The sequence below is a fragment of the Nycticebus coucang genome, chromosome 16, assembly GCF_027406575.1.
Source record: "Nycticebus coucang isolate mNycCou1 chromosome 16, mNycCou1.pri, whole genome shotgun sequence".
NCBI lineage: Eukaryota > Metazoa > Chordata > Mammalia > Primates > Lorisidae > Nycticebus > Nycticebus coucang.
In genome coordinates, this window is record NC_069795.1 from 11,018,776 (window position 1) to 11,038,759 (window position 19,984).

Here is a 19,984-nt window from a genome sequence, read left to right on the forward strand (position 1 = left end):
CGATACACAGTTAAAGTTATTTAAAGCATCTAAATATATAGTGAGAAGTTTTCCTCGTGCATCTACCTAGTTCTCCCCTCCTCTGGGCAATTGCTGCTCTTACGTCCTTGGACATTCTGCCACTGGCTTTTTAATATCTGTACGAGGAAAGTCAGATACAAGTTTTCATAGATGGCGCCATGCTCACTTCTTTGCCTTTTTCATTTAACAATATACCTTTCAGATCTTTACACATTAGTACATAAATAACTTCCTTATTCTCTTTCACAGCTGTGTAGTATTCCATTTATATCTATGTTGTGTGGTATAATTTGTAACAGATTTATTTAAATATAATTTATATACCATAAAATTTGCTCATGTATTCATTCAATTGCTTTTATTATATTCACAGTATCCTAGAATATTCATATTTTGCAACTAGTACCATTATCAGTTTTAGAATAGTTTCATTACCCCAAAAGAAAGGCTATACCCTTTATTTATTTTTATTATTATTATTATTTTTATTTTTTTATTTTTTGCAGTTTTTTTGGCCAGGGCCGGGTTTGAACCTTCCACCTCCAGTATATGGGGCCGGCGCCCTACTCCTCTGAGCCACAGGCACCGCCCTAACTATACCCTTTATATCAGCTCCCCCCTTCCCCCAGCCCTAGGCAACCACTAACCTACCTTCTGTATTTATAGATTTTCCTGTTCTGGACATTTTATATAAATGGAATCACAATGCGTAATTCTCAGTTACTGGCTTCTTTCATTTAGTACAATGTTTTCAAGGTTCGGCCATGTCATAGCAAGTGTCAGCACTTTATCCCTTTTTATCGTTGGATAATATTCCATTGTATGGATAAAACACATTTTATTTATCTGTCATCAGTTGATAGACATTTGGGTTGTTTCTATTTTTGGCTGCCACAAATAATGGTGCTATGAACATTCATATCCAAGGTTTTTTGTGGACTTACCTTTGATTTCTTCTGGCTATCAACCTAGGAGTGGAATTGCTGTATCCTATGGCTTATCTTATAATTTACATAACCAGTGGAAATTTAATCAAATTTCCCTCACAAGCAACCCTCACAAACGTGGCCAGCGGTGGTCACAGAGCAGGGATTTGGGAGGAGTGGGGCAGTGGACAATGGCTGCATAATAGAACTTTGTAGTCTTCCAGTGTTTCCTCCCCTGTTCCTGAGAGAATTTCTCCCCCAGACCCTATTCTAGCGCTTCCCAGTTAAATCTGCCTCAGTTCCAATGTGGTGTGTGACTCTGGGGTGTGGGAAAGAGAAGCGCCATGGCTCACAGCCTGGCACATGAGCCCACTGCCTGATGGCTCCTGAGGGCAACCAAACACCCCTGGGTATGTCACCCTGTGCCTGCCCCCTTCCTGTCTGGGTTTTCCCATCCAGGGGAATGTCCAAGTGGAAGCTGGTGACTCTTGACTGTGGAGTTTCCTGGCCCTATGACAACAGGCCTCTGCCATGCCTGGCCATTCTCCACCCCTGCAGCAGGTGCATAGCAGGGGAAGTCAGGAGCCACCCAGGCTCTAGGCTGCTGAGCCAGCCTCGGGTACAGCTTCCTGTAAACTCAGGTCTCCATGAGACCTGGAAGGCTGGAGACTCCCTACCAGTGTGTTTTAATTCATTAAAAATTCTTTCGATAGAACTTCTTGACAAGCCAAAGCCAACAAGTGCTTTTTATTCTGAGCCAACAGAAGACAGAATCGGATCCTCTGATTAACTGAATGAAAGAAAACTCATTCACTTAGTCTCTGCTAAATTTCTGCTGGTACTGCCCTACAAGTCTTGGGCGATCGTGTTACTGCCTGCTCAGGAAACTGGACTGCACGGGACGGCGATCATTTGCAAGGAGGAGTTCTCTTTTCACCATCTTCCCTTCCCCGTGGCAGCCGAGTAATCTTGCCTCCTGAAGACTAGAGGGAAAGACAACCTCATGGAATGTGAGTATTCCGCTACCACGCAAAGACCACCAGTTCTAGAATAACTTCTATTTCACATCATTAAATTGTTAAGGGTAAAATGGCACCTCCAACAACAAGCTTTCTCTCTCCTACAGGGAAGATACTATGTAACTTACTTTTACCTTTTTAAAAAAAGAATGGTAAAATACAATGTATTGCAATAATTAATATAATGAGTTTCTTTCATGTGGAAAATGAAATAAGTTATAAAATAATTTAATGTTCTGTAGTTCTTAGTTGGGTATATTTTATATGAATTTGAACATATCCTACCATTCTCTATTTCCAGAAACTTCTACCAGTTTATATATGTATTCTGAGTTTAAGTAAGTTCTCTTGCCCTGATATAAGGCTTATGATGATCTTGTTGGGTTAATTTGCTATTTGTTTGTCTAATTAATGGGATTTTTTTTACCCCTTCCTCACTTTAAGGTATTAAACCATTCCACTCATGGTGGTGTAAAATTCAAGACTGTATTGCTTCTTGGGAGTCCTTAATTTTATGTAATTGAATCTGTTCATTTACCTGGGGCGTTGTCACATATGGTTTGTAAAGTTATTTTTAAATAGTTTCTTCTTTTATCTAAAGGTAATAAGATTATTCACTCATTCGGAAAACTGTGATAAAAATCCTCAGCCTTCGGGGTTTTCATTAGCAAAATGAATTAGAAACAAATGAACAAATATCAAATACTAAGCATTTATGGAGTATTTTTGGTCATCCAACAGGCTATGAGATTTATCTGGCATCTCTGTGTACTTCTGTGTTACGTTGAATCAGATCCTCTGATTTACTGAATGAGAGAAAACTCATTCACTTAGTCTCTGCTAAATTTGGGGGTTCAAGCCCCTAAAACTCAGATGAGAAATGGCTGGCAAGATTGGGTGCTGTGTCTCTGGTTTTCATTGTTTCATTTTCTTCACTGGCTCTCCAAGCAGAGAAAACAGTTTTTGAACTAAACAGCAGTTGAGATCTTAATCTTCTGGCCTGACAAGGGCACACAGTGTCTTTACCCAGGGGCACTTCACCAAGGAGACCAGAAAGCACCAACTTGTACTCTCTCCCTGTAAAATTAATTTCTTTTTGAAAATAAGTGCACAAGGTACAATGTGCACAAAAGGACATACAGTGAAAAGTATGGAATTTTCTTCCCCTGTTCTCTTCCCCAGAGGCAACCACGGGTACTGATTTCTTGCGTGTTCGGCCCGAAATCTTCTATACGTACATAAACTGCAAGCAAATAACATCTACTGCCCACCCTTTTACATATAGTCAAATACTATTATGTGTCACTGTCAGCTTATCTTTTTCACTTCTTCACATTTAGTACCTGAAAAACTCATGTTCTGATTTCTCTTCAGAATGAATACATCTTTCACTTTTTACGAAAAAAAGTCTCCTTACCTTTTACGGCTGCATAGTACTCCACTGTGTGGAGGCTCCGAATGTGTTTAACCACCCTGTAATCGGTGCTATTCTGACTGTTCCCAAGCAAGACCACAAAGACTGTCAGCATACGTTGTTTCAAACATGTTGCAGGGGTGTCCAACCGTTTTTTCTCTGCCACACATTGGAAGAAGGAGCGTTGTCCTGGACCACAGATTAAATACACAACACTAACAAAAGCTGGTTAGCAACGAGGAGGTCCATGCATACTATTCATGATGTTCAAAATGACAGATAAGTGGGGCGGCACCTGCGGCTCAAAGGAGTAGAGCACCAGCCCCATATGCTGGATGTGGTGGGTTCAAACCCAGCCCTGGCCAAAAACTGCAAAAACAACAACAACAACAGATAAGCAAAAAAAGTCCTCACAAAATAAGCATGTGGCCCATGGGCTGTACGTTGGACACCCCTGTCTAGGGCGTCTTTAGGATGAATTCTTCAAGATGGAACAGCTGAGTCAGATGTAAGTGCATTTGCAACGTCAGTAGATCTTGTCACTATGGCCTCAATGTCAGTTGTATGGACTCTCAGGCTGACAAGAAATTATACAAAAGCCTGATTACCCTGCGCACATACCGTCAGGGTATATTCTAAAACATTGTGAATTTACAACTCCAATAGGTAACAAAATGTTACGTAGCTGTAGTTTTCATGTGCATTTTTCTTGTTTGAGTGACATGAGAAGCTCTTTATATGTCAAAGTCCATTTTCCCCCCAGTCTGTTGGTCCGCATCCTTTGCACACTCTCTTCTTGGCTAAACCGGGCAGCCTTCCTTCCAGATGCTGGCTCTCATCGGGACCTCTCTGTTTCTCAGTGACCATGTGGACTCCCCACGAAGCCTCCAACCAGACCCAGGCCAGCTTTCTCCTGAAGCCCCTGCTGGGTGGCCAAGTGCAGGGGAGGAACAGCACCAACTCCACCAGGTCCCTGGAGGTGCCAGACGGGACGAGCGCCGCCTGGTACATCCTCACCATCATTGGCATCTATGGGGTGATTTTCCTCCTCCGGCTGGCCAGCAACATCCTCAGAAGGAATGATAAGTCCTTGGAAGACATTTATCACTCAAATTTGGCCTCTGAACTCAAAAAGAAAGGGCTCCAGAGCAGGGTAGCCAAATGCTCTGCACTGACCATTAGCAACAGAGCTGCCCTGCAGCCTGACCAGGCCAGCCCGGGGCCAAAGTGTGGAAACAGCAGACCCCAGACCGGAACCCAGGAGATCCCTTGAAAGCCAGAGGTCTCCGCTAGGGAGGCCCCAATCTTCTTGGGAGGGGAGCAACTTTGGATTCATCTGGAACATTGAGAGAGGAGCTGAGCCTGTGAGTGCCTCTGGCTGGTGGGGGTGTGACTGGACCCTGCAATTTATCTCCTTCTCGGGCCTTCTGGTGTTTTGAGAAGAGAGAGTGGGGCAGAGACTTCTAGCCACACTCACCCTTCACTGGCAAAGCCTGTGCTCCAGGGAAGAATGTGGGACACTGGCTGTCCTCAGAGGAATCTAGGACACTCCTCGGGTGCACAGGAAGGCAGCTTCTGGCCATGGACCAAAGGCTGAATTTGAAGATAAAACCCCTAGGTTAAAATTCACCTTCTCAGGGGGTCACATAAACTGAGCAGCTAGTTGCCCACTTGGAACATGTGGGGGTTGGGACAGATAGTTTCAGGGATTATTTTATTTTAAACACTCTGACTCAAGTATAGGACCAAAGTTATTAATAACAGAAGTTGGAAATTCTTCATTTTCATTGAAAGAATGGGATACATTGACAAAAACCTTAGGGCTGAGTTGACTGGCTCACGCATGGAATCCCAGCACTCTGGGAGGCTGAGGCGGGTGGATTGCTTGAGCTCAGGAGTTCAAGACCAGCCTGAGCAAGAATGACCCTGTCTCTACTAAAAATAGGAAAACTAGCTGGGCACTATGGTAGATGGCTATAATCCCAGCTACTTGGGAGGCTGAGGCAAGAGGATTGCTTGAGCCCAGGAGTTTTGAGGTTGCTGTGAGCTATGATGCCATGGCACTCAACCCCAGGGTGATGAAGTGAAACTGTCTCAAAAATAAATAAATAAATGAAATGAGAAAAGCCTTAGTCTTGGGGTCAGAAGACTCAAACTTTGGTCTGGGTTTGATTATCAACTTTTTTGATGTCTTTTCGATGTATCACTTCACCTCTTAGAACCTAGTTTTCATACGGACAAAATGAGGATAATGATGTTAGACCCATCAGTTTTGTCAAGTACACTGTGTCCATGTACAAGATCCATATACAAATCACTCATGTGAATATATTCTGAAAAGTAAAATAAATATGTAAATATAAACCTTGTTGTGAGGATGTTGGTGGTGACTCTGGTAATGATAGTTGAAGCTGATGGTGATGGTGGTGGTGATGGTTTATACTGATTATAGATGTTGGTGGTGGTGGTGGTGGTGGTGGTTGATGTTGATGGTAGATGTTGGTGGAGGTAGTTGACATAGATAGTGGTTGACATTGATTGATAAACCATCACCAACATCACCAACATCTATAATTAATATAAACCATCACCACCATCACCACCATCAGCTTCAACGATCATTACCACAATAGTGATGGTTGGTAGTGATGGTTGGTGTTAATGGTGATGGCATTGATAGTGATAGTTGATGCTAATGGTGGTGGTGTTGGTAGTAATAGTTGATGTTGATGGTGGTGGTATTGATGGTGGTGGTGTTGGTAGGGGTGTTAGTACTGATGGTGGTTGGTGGTGATGGTGGTACCCATTGGTGGTGCTGGTTGGTGTTAGTTATTGATTGATGGTGGTGGTGGTAGTGGTTGATGTTGATATTGACAATGGTGGTGATGATGCTATTCTGGCACAGGAAATGACTAATCCATTGGCAAGTAGTGTCTCAGCAATGGCTATGTTGCCCTGTTGGACAGGAGAATCTGTCTGAATATCAGTTGTTGCATGAAGTCCCTTATGCGCGATCAGTGACGCAGAGTATAGACCTGCAGTTGAAATAGTATGGAACAAAGAGTGGCTGCAAGCTCTATGATGGTGAGCAGCAAACTTCTTTATTTCTTCCCAGCTTATATAGGCACATAACTTAATCAATAAACACATGACTTAAACCTTGGCCCCAGGCCTCTTACTGCTTGGTACTTACGGCCCACGGATAAACCAGATTAACTGACAACCATTTTACTAACATTATCTAAAGCTATCCTTATAGGCTAAGGTTTAACCGGATTAACTGATAACTACTTTATCTAACTTAATCTTCCTAAAAATACATGACTTAATGGAGAATGTGTTGTTAGCCATTACTTCTTTGCTCTTATCTGATAAAGCCTGAGACTCTGGGGGAAAAAGATAGATCGAATATCTGCCTTACTGGCCTCACCATTTGGAGGCAGTTACTCTAATGTTTAAGCAAGGCATAGTTAGGAAATACTTAAGACATACAGAAACTCGTTTGCAAGCCTCCACTCCCATGTGGGCCTTAAGTCAGGGGGTTTTTACACCCACAACCAACCAGGCTGACCTTAGGTCAGGGGGGTTTTATGCCTGCAACCAACTCGGCCATATGGGATTCTGCCTCAGTTTCTCACAAGTATGCCTGCACAAAGTCTTTTCACTGCTCCCTCTCAAACAGCTTTTTTGGCCAGAGGCATATAGTCCTTTTGCCTATAATCAGTTCATGACCTGTGCTGTGAATTGAATCAGTGAGATTCAGGTGTTTCACATAGAACAGATGCTTTCAGATTTCCTTACCTTAGTCACCAGACATCATACGATTCACTCAAATACTTTATAAATATCTGTTATTTATATACTTGTCTCTGCCTAAAAAGAAATAAGATCTAGTCTAGACAACTGATTAATTTAGGGAGATTGTGATCAGCAGAATTTCTACAAGTAGCTTTTAGCGAGCAAAGAGAAAAATTATATTTTGTACCGATTTCTATAAAGTTCATCTAGGTCATCTTTTGGAGATATCTCATGGGCTACAGACGAAACATCTATCTCCTGTCTGCAGACAGTGGTTTGCAATCAGGCCTATACTCTCATAAAGGTGAGAATTAAACTCCAAGTTTTTGTTCTTGGAGGATGAGATATACCTCCAAGTATTTTTTTTTCTTTTCACATTTTCCATGTCATCATTTTTATCATCATCATCCCACAGATTGGAAACAAAAATGTCAGTTTATTTATATAGTTTACAGGTGGGGCAAGACAAAACAGAAGGTACAAAAATGTAATCCATGGTTAATAGGATGCCTTAGAATGGGGGTGAATGGTCAGAACTTAAGTGAATTTAAGGAGTTCTTTGGTATAGCCATCCCTTGTTGGTTGCCTCCGCAAACCACATTTCTCCCTTCCTTATCCCAACTCCCCTAATTTGCCTTTGGGGATCCGTAGGGCTCCCGGGAAGTTGAAACTACATCCAGTTTGAGGGTTCCAGTAAGAGACCTGGGTCAATCCAATCAGCACATCCCTTCTCCTGGGTCCAGGATAGACACTTGGCCTAAGCATGCTGACCCAATCAGAATGACCAGAGTTCTGGAACATGAAAGCTCTCTCTTGCTCAGGATGGTGTGAAAAGCAGATCTGAGCCTGGAATTGCTGGATCCATTTTGCTACCATGAGAAAAGATGACTTGAGGGCAAATACAAACATCTAGGGAAGAGCAGAACTGAGAAAATTATAATAGCGCCCCAATCACTTGGCCCAAAGCCTTCATTTACTACTGCAAATTTTTACTTTGTGAGCCAATGAGTTCCCTTTAGTTAAGTGTGTTTCACAACTAGGCTTCTTTTTCCCTCATAGCCAAAAATATCCTAAATGATACTTTTACCAGCCAGGTTGATTATGCCTGTATACAGCAAGCCAGTAACTGTGGGGATAAGTTTTTGTAAAAGAGAAAAGATTATATTCATAAGGCTGTTGTGCAAAGAGATGAGAGAACAAATCTCAAGTCTGCCTCCCTAAAAAATAGGGCTTAGGGAAGTGGTTCTCAACCTTCCTAATGCCTCGAGCCTTTAATATAGTTCCTGTGGGTCATGATTCACAGGTTGAGAACCACTGGCTTAGGGTTACTTATGGGATAATGATTGGCAGGTGGGAAAGGCGATGTAATTGGGGTTTCTGTGTAAGCATGATGGAGCTTCACAGGACCCACGTGCAGGAAATGGTGGCATTAGTGTGATCTGAGGGAGGAGTTTTTAGCCCTTTGATGTCAAAAGGTCACTTTTCATGCACCCACAGGCCCAGTGGCAAGCTCAGTGGTCTTAACCAGCTTGAACTGAACAAGAGCTGCCCCCTAGTTCCTGAGATACAACTCCGAGCCCCTGTCTAACTAACCCCCCAGACAGAGAAGCCATGGTGAGAAAGCTCGTGGGAGGTGAGCTGGGCCTTGTTTGGCAAGTGACTTGCTAGTGGGAGTTTTATGATCAGCTGGAAATAAGGTATTAAAAGCAAACGAGGTTAAGGCTACAGGGCTTCATCAGGTTAGCCCCAGTTTCAGTACCACTGGTAAGTTATTTCCTAAAGGAAGTGGGCCTTGGGGAAGAATTTGAAAAGATAAGATATGTAATGTGGCCTGTGGGAGGTTGGGATCATTTTTTCCACCAAGGTTTTTCTATTTATTAGCTTTTTGTATTTGTAGGGAAAAAAATAGATTTAGTATGCTTCTTATTTCAGCTCAATGGTCCTTTGTGAGATTCCTCATTGTTTGACCTCTCAAAGAGCAGTCAAGGGGATTCTGCCTCATTGACTCAGCACGGACTGTCAACAAACTGCCATGGGAACTCCATGGAGGCCTGTCACTCTAAACATGGGTCACAGACTGACTCCACAGGCATTTCCTAAGGAGCAAAGGCCACCGTTGTCCTGTTGGCACCCACACATGGTTACATGCACTGTACGGACAATCTACTCACTTTCTGGGAGCTGGTCTGAGAGAGTCAGCCTTGGAGCTGTGTTCTTGGATGGGAACTAGATGAGTGTAGGCTCCATCTCAAGCATTACCTGTGGGAAATGATCTCAAATATCATTGATATTTTGCACAAAATTCCTTAAATCTGAAATGCTCAGGGTCAGAGAATTAATCACCATCTTAACAAGCCAATGAACTTGGACTGACATGGCGGGGGTGAGCACCACAGCATCAGGGCTTGATTCAGAGAGCTGAAGAGCTGAAACAGGGCACGCTGATGCCCAACATTCCCGATGCCTTTCTTTGTTCCTGTGGTAAGTTTCTGCCAGGATTTAGGGGAATTGGGTCAGATAAAGGCTTTCCTCTGAAATGGAACTTGTTTAACAGCAGTGCAGAATGGATCCAGGGATGATTTCCTCTGAAGATCTGTGGCAAGGGTACCAGGGTTTGTGCTGAATACCAAACTGAATCAAGATTCCTAGAGCTTCCCCAGGTGGTTGGAACATATCTATTCCAAATCCCCTTCTCTTCAACTCAGTTGCATTATGATTAGATTTTGTGATATGATATAATTATCACATTTTTAAAAAGGATCTCAGAAAAGCATTTGGAGACTAAACATATTTGTGCAGCTCTTCCCAGCATAGCACATGGGCTCTGATTCTCCTAACTGAGACTGATTGTCCAGACTGCTACTGGAGCAGAAGAATGCCAACTCACTCTTCAAATAGGTCATAGCTCTTCTGTTGGCAACCACAGAAAACAGCTCTCAGGCCTGCAAGAAAAGTACATGTGTTCATAATAGATATAAGATAAGGGCACATACATGACTTTGGGGAAGGCAACCGATTCACAGAATCAAAAGGACAGCAGCTCATCCAAGCCCCAGGAAGGACCAGGGTCAGTCTGCTCTGGGGCCCTTAGTCTGTGGCCCAGCTGAAGAACCTTTTTTCTAGGATCCCCCAGAAGATGGCTCAGCCCCACATCTTCTCTTTGTGCCTCTTCTGTACTTTCAAACATCAGAGGACTGTGGGGCATTGGACCAGGGAAGAGCAGGTGCTGCCGGTGGCCCAGGGAGTGGAGGCTCTAATGGGCGGGGCCTAGGTCATGTGACTTCTCAGAGGCTGGAAGAAAATGCTAATCAAAGGGACTGTTGCTCAGATATCCCCCACCTCTGAAAATTTCTTGACCCCTAAGGCAGAATTTCTTGTTCCCCCAGGGCTACAGTAGTGCGTTGTAAACACAGGGATGAATCAAAGAAAGAAAATTGTACTCAACAGAATCTCTCCCAGGACAGGAACGACATGTGTTTGCCAAGTGTTTGGTACAGGAAGTGAGTGTGGAAGGTCTGTGAATGTGGTACGGTGGGGGGACTATTCCACAGAGACAGAGAGGTGTTTTAGGGGTCCATGGGATGACAGATCACACAGGTGAATGACCTTCCTATGACTTTCCACCTCCACTTCCACCAGCCAAGGTCTCAACAATGAAACTCATGGAATAAATGCTGAAGTGGGCGGGACTGGACACCAATGAAGGATGTAAGGATGTGTCCAGACAGACTCGGGGAGATTGAAGCAGCAGGCAAATATGGGATATTACAGACAGAAGGGAGTGTGAGGTCAACTAGTTGAGTTTTAGCTAACCAGGAAGTAACAAAGGCCTGGAGAGGCAGTTAGACTAAGGCTTCCGCCAGATTTAATGAAATCTTTGCAGAATGGGGCAAGGACGGGGGAGGTGGATGCTTGCAGGAGGCACCGAAAACTAGTTCCATCTACTAGAGCCCTTATCACACTACACCATAAATGCTGTAAATATTGGCCTGTTTTCCCCCACTGAAGCATGAGATTATTGTTTTAAGGACAATATCTTACTGATCTTGATATTACCACTCGTTGCAAAACACACAATAAATATTTACAGCTGTGCTTTAAAAATAGCAACACTCATTATAAATAATAAAAGCTAAAATAAAAGGCCTTGGTATGTATCAGGCACTAAATCCCCCGCATGTGGTCCCTCCTTTGCCAGCGTCCCGTCCTCTGAACTCTTGCCTCTGTTATGACACCATCAGATAAAGCTGGAGACAGAAACCATACAGTCACTTGAACAGAGGAAGTTCCTATAAAGAGGTATTAAAATATGGTGGGAATAAACTATAAAGATGCAGAGAGAACTCTGAAAGGTAACTGAGTACCCAGAAAAGGACAAACTTGGAAGGGGTCCCCCTCCCCCAGACTGGGTTTCAGACCTCCTTAAGTGTCATTTCAGCGACTGGCTGGGGGAGGAGTCATAGCTGCCTGGGCCACCACTGGTCCACAGTCACTGGGCAGCAGGTCCTGCCAAGCTGGTTGAGTGGGTAACTGGAGAGAGTTGGGGTGTTCGCTCACTGGCAGGGTGGCCAATAGCCTGGTATGCTCCTTGTGCGTGGCAGAAAGACCCAGGAAACTGTCCTCCAGAGCAGAGGCCAGCTGAGCCTGGTGGGCAGCATGCAGGGAGAAAGGGCGTCAGGGTGTTGGGCATGTGCTATGGACTGAATGAGTGCATCCCCCAAAATGCACATGGTGAAGCCCTAATCCCAATGGGGTGGTATTTAGATGTGATCAAGATGGTGGAGCCCGCCTGATGCGATTAGTGCCCTTAGATGAGATACCAGAGTGCTCTTGCCCCGACGTGAGAACAGCCAGGAGTTGCTGCCTGTGATGGGGGCAGACAAGACCCTCGCCCAGCACCAAATCTGCACAAACCTTGATCTTGGACTTCAGCTTCTGAGCAGTGAGAAATAAATATTTGCTGTTTAAGCAACCAGTCTATGGTATTTTGTTATAACAGCCCAAACGGATTAAGACGGAGCGTGGAAGTAAAAAGCAGTATGGGACGCTTGTTAAAGGCAGCACAACTGGTTCATTCAGACTCCCGCAACAGGGGAGAGAGACTGCAGTGAGGCCAAGTTCAACTCCAGCTGAGACCAGGGCCACTGAGGTCATTAAAGGGAGATCAGAAAGGGGACGAAAAGAGAGTAAGGGGAAGGGAAGAGAGGAGAACACAGAGGGTCATGTGGAAGTGAGAGTTACTGAAAATGGTGTGGCAAGGTGGGCAGGGACGATGTAAACTTTGCAGTTTCGCAACACTGCCTTGGCCTGAGTAAAGCCACAGCATGGGCTGGGGCCACCTCTGGGGACACAGTCTGGTGTGGCTGGAAGCCTGGCCGAAGCGTGGACAGGTCTCTCAGCACAAGGTCTGGACCTGCCCTCCATGCTGTGGAGTTCCAGGTCATTGGAGGTGGCTGGCAGGGTGAGCCTGACCTTGGTGTGCACATCCACATGAGGCCATAATGTGGGAAGTCAGAGTGCAGGGAGGCTGCTGGGGGCAGGACAGTGGGTGGCCTGGGGCATGCAGGGTCCCCCCAAGGAGGGCCGTGGGGAACAACTCTCCAAACGATATAGTGCCGGGCGGTGGTGCGGGCCCCTGCCCACCAGCCCTGCCATTCGTGGAGCATATCAGAAAGTTTAATTACACCACCTGATGACTGTGTATCAGCCCTGGCCCAGGAAACTCTGTGAACTTCTCCTCCAGCCTCTCTTCCAAGAGAAGACAGAGCAACACAGTGCAGGGTGACAGAGCAAAGCGGAGCTGAGCCAGGGTGGAGGCAGCTAACCTTGGCCAGAAATGAGAGGGGTGCAAAGGGGAGCTCAGGGAATGGAATGCCCACCCCAGAGCCTCTCAGGCACTTGGCATTTAATAGTGATCAGGGTGGGTCGCTTTTAGAAAGGGGAATGGCCTCTCCAGGCTCTGGGTGGCCCAGAACCAAGCAGAAATGAATACCACTACACAAATTAGACTACCCCTCCCAGACCTGGCCGAGGGTTAGAAGGTGACAACAGTGTGTGACAGAGTAAGTTTTCCACAGGCTATAAACTCTGTTAAATAGTGGGGGTGGGAGGGACATATGAAGTATTGGTGACTCAGGACAGTATGTCACTGCAGAGCTGAAAAATTAATCAATAAACCTCAGGACAGGGCAGAAAAAGAGGCACATATCACGCACCATCGGCATTAGCAATATAGTCAACCACACTGGAAAATTTAATGAAGTGAAACCACACAGCAGGATTACGTTGTTGAATCTCCAGTAAAAGTTGTAAATGTCAAATTAAGCCACCTCGTTTCAATGACATGGTTCCCCATGTTGCTTTCATGTGTCTGCAAATCCTTTGGAGAGCATTATTATTGTGATTATTATCTGTTAGGGACATGCTGAGTCTCTGCCCCGTGTCAGTGCTCTTCCTGGGTTGTTTGAAACCCTGATTGTCACGTACCTTCTGCCCCAAGCTGCCACTAGGTGCAGACAGGCACGTTACATATGTGTGTCTCTATTTAGTATGAGGTGCAGCAGGGAGCCGCCACCTCTTCAAGCCAGGCAGGGCTATTTATCCCACATCCCCTGCCTTGCAAATACACTTAGCGTGGAGCAAATCAGGAAGTTTAATTAGCAGAAAACACCATGGGGTCCCAGCTTGAGCCCAGGCTGTGTCCCCTAATGGGGTAAGACATGTCTGAACAGTATTGAGGGTTTTTTACATGAAGGGCGAAGAACAGATCTCAGGAAAAGACATGCTGAGTCTAGGTGCTCAGAAATACACGCAAGAATCTTTTTTTTTTTTTTAAACAGATTCTCATTCTGTTTGCCCTGGGTTGAGTGCCATGGCATCATCATAGCTCAAAGCAACTTCACATTCTTGGGCTCAAGCATTCCTCTTGCCTCAGTCTCCCAAGTAGCTGGGATTACAGGTGTCCACCACAATGCCCCACTAATTTTTCCATTTTTAGTAGTAATGAGGTTTTGCTCCTGCTTAGGCTGGTCTTGTACTCCTGAGCTCAAGCAATCTACCTGCCTTGGCTTCCCAAAGTGCTAGCAAGAATCTTGATATTTATCTGGCGGTAGGATACTTAGGTTACAAGCACACCCATGAACCAGGGCAGGGGCTGGAGAGGGGACTGTGCAGATGGGTTTAAGCCTGAGCCGGACTTGGCATGGCTTTTTCCAAAAGAACCAAAGCTTCATGGGAGATGGATGAAGACCTGAACCACGCTCAGGGCAGGCATCCATTTGCCTGTTAATGGTGGGACAGGAGAGAGGATAACTAACACTTAACTACTGCTACTAACTGCTGGATGTGCTGACTGAGGCCAGCCCTTGTTCCTGTTATAAACTCCATGAGGGAGGATTTATTAGGGAAGAGACTTGCACATGGCTAGTAAGAGGCTCCAAGCCAGATCTAATAGATTCTAAAGCCCATGTAATGTTTCCATTAAGTATTTGTTAAAAAATATAAAAATATATATATATATATATTTTTTTTTTTTTTTTTAAGGTAAGGAGAAGGAAGGCTACTAGTTTCGGGGCATGGTGTCCTGATAGCCTGCAGCTGCATGCTGGGCTTGCATCAGAAGAGCAATGTTTGTCCCAGCTCTGCCACATCCTATCCGTGTGGCCTCTGGAGCCTTGCATGGAAAGGTGGCTGGGGCACACATCACTCCAGGCCAGGTGCTCTGACTTCTGGAACAATTGTCTGGGGGTGCAGCAAGGCAGCACCTGCCCCTTTGGTCCCTAGATAGATGGATTTAGTTAGACTCTTGCTTTATTATAGGAGAGGGACCTCGGTATTCCAGGACTTCAAGCGCATCAGGGCTAGTTTGGCTATAAGAAATCACCACCCCAGTAGCTCAGTATTTCTCTCCTTCCACGTGTGCACAGAAGGTCAACTAGGGATGTGCTCTGAGACCCAGGCTGCCACTTCTACCCCTCCTGGAACATTGCCAGTGACAAGAGCTCAGGAGCGTCCTGCCTGGGACAGCAAATGCTCTCGCCACCTCCACCCACCACTCCTGGGCTAGAACTAGTCCATGGCTCCTCCTCGCAACCATGGGGGACAAGAAGTGCCATCCATCCTGCCATCAGTCAAAAGTCCCGGGAGTGGAACTCATGGCCACCACGAAGTCGCACCACCTCTTTTTGAGAGGAAAGGGACACGAAATCGCATCCTCTACTTTCCATCTTCCTTATTTACATAAAATCAAACTCTTTGTATTGAAAAGTCTCTACATATAGATGTGTATGTGAGAAAAAGGGAGTTCTGCTCCTTTCAAAATCCTGATGAAATCAAGGTGTCAGCTGGAAAAACAAAACAAAACAAACAAACAGCTAACCCTGATGCTCCAGCAGCACCAACATTCTACACCCACAGATCCTGCCAGCCCTGATTAGACCTTGTCCTAGGGCCGGAGTTCTCACCTTGGCTTCCCTCTAGAATCACCAGGAAGCTTGGAAAACCCCGCCAGAATCCCCAGGAAGCTTGGAAAATCCCTCACCCCAGAACGACTTGTCAGAACTCTGAGTGTGGGCCGGGCAGGCAACTGTGGAGCTCCCAGGCTGAGCTGTGTAGCCCGGCCAGCCCTGGAGCTGCCTCGTCCCTTCCCAGGTAAAGGGCTCAGGGAGGCCGAGTGGGAGCTCACCTCAGCCAAGGTGAACCTGAGGAAGGTTGGAGAGAATTTGGAATCACCCTGACTCATGATTCCAGCTCCTTCCCAGCAGTGGGGAACTGGGGACACTGTGGGAAGCGGCCATGGGAGGCGGTTGTGGGAGGGGTGCCCCGGGGGATATGCTGCCACCCTGTGCCCAGCCTGGGGAAGGCGTCCTGGGTCAATGGGCTGCCCCGAAGCTAAGGAAACAGGAAGCACACCTGCCACTGAGGGCCCTGCAGCTTCCAGGCATTTGTGAGTCACACAGACACCAGTGCACACTCACACACAGGTGCGTGACCAGCTCCATAACCAAAATGTTACAATTCTCAAGTATCTTAGTTCCTTCACATTCCAAATGGGTTTTCAGTGTTCACATCAGGACTGAAGCAGCATGTAGGATAATATTTAGAAATAAACATATCCTACATCAAGCACACAAAGTAAATTCAGTGTGAGTTTAAAATGACTTGCTTTTCTTCCAGAGGCTTAAGAGATCTGGACCCCCCTGGGTTACTCACAGAGTTAGGCTTTTTTGGAGTTGTAAAATTCCTTAGGCCTTTTCTCTGAAGCTGTACACCCCATGAAGCCTGAGATCCAAGGGCATGCCGCCCTTCCTCAGAGATACGGGCCAGAGGGTTGACATATGTTAACAACATATTGTCAGAGGTCTATAGGTGCTCTGCCCTGAGGGAAGGACACAGTCCTTACGTTACTTCATACTGAGTAAACTGAGTGAATGCTTGAAGATATTCAGTTCCCCTGTGGCTGCTTTTGTCTTTGTGACCTGCTCGGAAATTAGTCACTATTTAGAGGAAGAGATTTACTACACAAGTGGTTGCATTGATATGATAAATATTTCCTTTCAAGTTAAATTACAGATATGTAAAAAAGAAGATAAGATGATGAAACTAATAGATAATGGATTAGGTGTGTAGGTGACTGGAAGAGTATAAAACTAAAACTTGGAATAAAGATTTTTGCTATATGCAATCCCACGGTGTATTGTCTGTTTCTTGACTTAATAATTACAGGAGCGAGTTTACACCCATGGCAAAGCTGCTGTTCATTCACGTCTCTAGTCACACAACACAGCTGAGTGGCCTTGACTGGAGAAGACTGTGACAGTGAAGGTTATTTCAGCACCAGCGGCCCAGCAGCTGCAGTCTTAGAGAAAGAGACAGAGAGGTCTCAGTAAGGACCTTGGAGTAGAACTTTGTAACTTTCTGTCCACTGATGCAATCCTTTTTGAGATTTTTCCCCAGGAACAGCAGAACCTCTTTGCAGCCCTGAGATAACTATAGTGCTTCACACCACCTGTTTGTCCAGAGAAAGACAAGCATTACCCACTGCAGATTGTGCTCCAGAACCACTGAGTCTGCCCACGAGGCTAAAAGAATAAACAATATTAACGCCTAGCTCATTATAATACTAAAATCCCCACCCTGGGGAAGGATTTGTCCACCATTTTTTGTTCATGGGATGTGTGTACTTGCGCCATTCCTCGCTGCGCTTGCGTGCCCTGCACCCCATCCACACACGGAATTTTCACTTTATCCATTTTCACTTCCATAAACCCCCCTGACCCTGTTAGTCGGGGAGGTGGATCTGAGGTAGTCTGTGCCTCCCCCTCCCAGCTGACTGTCTTCTGAAATAAATCCTTTCCTCCTTAATAATCCTTGTCTCAGTAATTGGCTTTCTGTGCAACATGAACCACCCCTGTGTTAACATTTGCACACCTCTGTAAATATACACACTCACATATACAACACCCCCCCTCCCCATACACACACACACACTCACATGTGAGGTCTGACAATTAAGTTTGCAAACTCATCCTAGAAAAAGTGCTATGTACCTCATTACTGAATATCCCTCCGGACAGGCCCTTAGAGAACCTGCTGGAGCTGTCACCCAGAAAGGGAAGCCCTGAGGATGCTCAGGTTTTCGGCTGCCAGGGAAGAGGTTGGCAGGGGCAGCAAGAGGAAAGAGGGGGGCCAACAGTGCTGGCCTCTTAGCTTGGCAGAGGATGTAGAGGAAAAGGGAGCAGATTTTAGCAAATACAGTCAAGTTCTTGGAGTTTCTCTGGCTATTCATAACACAAAGGTTTGCTTCAGTCCAGGCCCCTTCTCAGCCCCCACACACTAAGGCAGGCTACTGCTGGTTCCTTTTGAAAGAGCAGTTCCTGCCCAGACTCCAGCCTGGCCTCTTCCTAGCCAGTGAGAGTTGGGCACAGAAGGAATCCCCACATAGACCTCTCTGCTGGTGCCTCATACCCTGGGACGCCACCCCCTACCCTGCGTCCTGCCCTGCTGCCCTGCACCGAGGCTGCCAGGTGCCCCTCTCAGAGCCTTCCTGAGTCTGGTCTCCAAGTGAGCCTCCTTCTAATGCTCCTGGGATCCCACGATCCTCCTTTGGCTGGTTTCCTCCAAACTCTCGGCCCCCGTCCAGCTCCATGATCATCCTCAAGGGCATTTAAATGTGTGTGTTTTATACCAAATTCCTCGTCACTGCTTTCATAATATATTGCCAACTTTACTCATAATTAAAGAAGTTAAAACAATGAAAGATCGTTTTGGCTATCAAATTGTCAAAGCTTAAAAGTTACTAACTTCATGATGTGGTAAAGACCTGAGAAATATAAATTAGCACAATCTTTTTAGAGGGTGGGAATTAAACCATGTGGCTTTGACTACTCCATTCTCTTGCCTTCTACCTGTGAGCACATCTGCCCACACACACTCCTGAACCTATAAGGAGATACTCAAGTAGCAGTGCTTAAAATAGCAAAGACCTGGACATAGCTTAGATATCCACAAAATAGGGGATTGATCAAATAGTATATGCCAGGTCCGTGCAATGAGGTACTACATAACCATCAGAAAGAATGAAGTTTCTCAGTACTAACGACATGGCAATACGTTTGTGATTTATTCTGAGGTTTACAAAAGCAAGTTACAGAATGAAACATAGAGTATGATTTTTTTAAAATCACACATTTACGTACACTTGTATATCCAGGCAGAAAAGTGGACAAACACAGAACAAATTCTAACAGTGGTTCCCTCCAGTGAGTGGAGAAGGATGGAATGGAACAGAAACAAATGATTCTGCCTGGCTGGAAATTATCTACAACACCCATGCATTATGTTTATAACTTAAAGGGTAATGAATAAGTTATCTTAAAGACACCCATTCTCACAGATTATCAGACTCTTCCTTTCTCATTGCCCATCCCTTTTGAAGCCCTCCTGGTGTTAAAAGGTAAACTTAGGCACATCAAAATGTCAGTGAGCTTGAGCACTCAAGGACTCAAAAACAGGGCAGCAAGGGACCTCAGAGCATTTAAAGATTCATGAATGGGGCAGCATCAAACTATAAGCACCTGAGCTCTCCACCCAGGGATACAAGGGGAAATTTCCATACATGGTTCTCAGGAGCAAGACCAAGAAAATATTTGATGGGTTAAATGGATATAATAAAAAAATAAAAATAAAAAATAAAGTGGAAATCTCTGGTTAGAGGTTAGTTTGGAAGTTTCTGATTGGTTAAGTTTAAGTTTTGCCTTACTGTTTACACTGAATTGAGGTTTACTTTGCTGACACAAGAACCCAAGGTGCTGGAGCTGTCTCAGCCTATTGGCCTCTCAATGAATTGTTTTTGAGCACCGGACATACCTGAAATACCAGCAAGTCGACTCACCCCGGGGTGCATGTAGAGGTTTAATGAACAGAACCCTTAGCAAGCAGGAAGCATGCAGACTGCATATAAGCACAGAGCGTGCCTATGACCTCATTCTCAGCGCCCTCTGGTCCCTCCTGCCTTGCTCTGACTTGCAGTGACTTCTTTGAATCTCTGTTTAGCCCATTCATCCCCTTCAAGAAACCTTCATATTTGCTGGCTGCAGTCCCCTTGGGAACTGCCATCTGCAGCATGTTCACCAGGGCCTGGGGAAGAGTGAGAGAAAAATCATTCCATGACTCTTGTTAAAGCACAATAAGGATGACTTCATTCAAGGAGGAGACTATGGTAGTAGGTACAATCTCTCTCCCCAACTGCAATGGGGCCTTGCTGTGGGGGAGAGAGATTGGGCTCAAGTCCAAACATAGCATGGGCA

General features: G+C 45.3%; 1 protein-coding gene across 1 annotated transcript; it reads left to right on the top strand.

Annotated features, from left to right (window-relative positions):
• Positions 1–3,986: 3,986 nt before the first annotated feature.
• Positions 3,987–4,653, top strand: SMIM34 (small integral membrane protein 34). Its single transcript, XM_053565631.1, has one exon. It carries the CDS (start codon positions 4,246–4,248, stop codon positions 4,651–4,653), a length of 408 nt encoding a protein of 135 aa, XP_053421606.1. The 5' UTR covers positions 3,987–4,245.
• The last annotated feature ends 15,331 nt before the right edge of the window (positions 4,654–19,984 follow it).

Excerpts from the sequence above, each read along its gene's own strand:
- SMIM34 (XM_053565631.1), top strand. The coding sequence starts at position 4,246 with ATGTGGACTCCCCACGAAGCCTCCAACCAGACCCAGGCCAGCTTTCTC.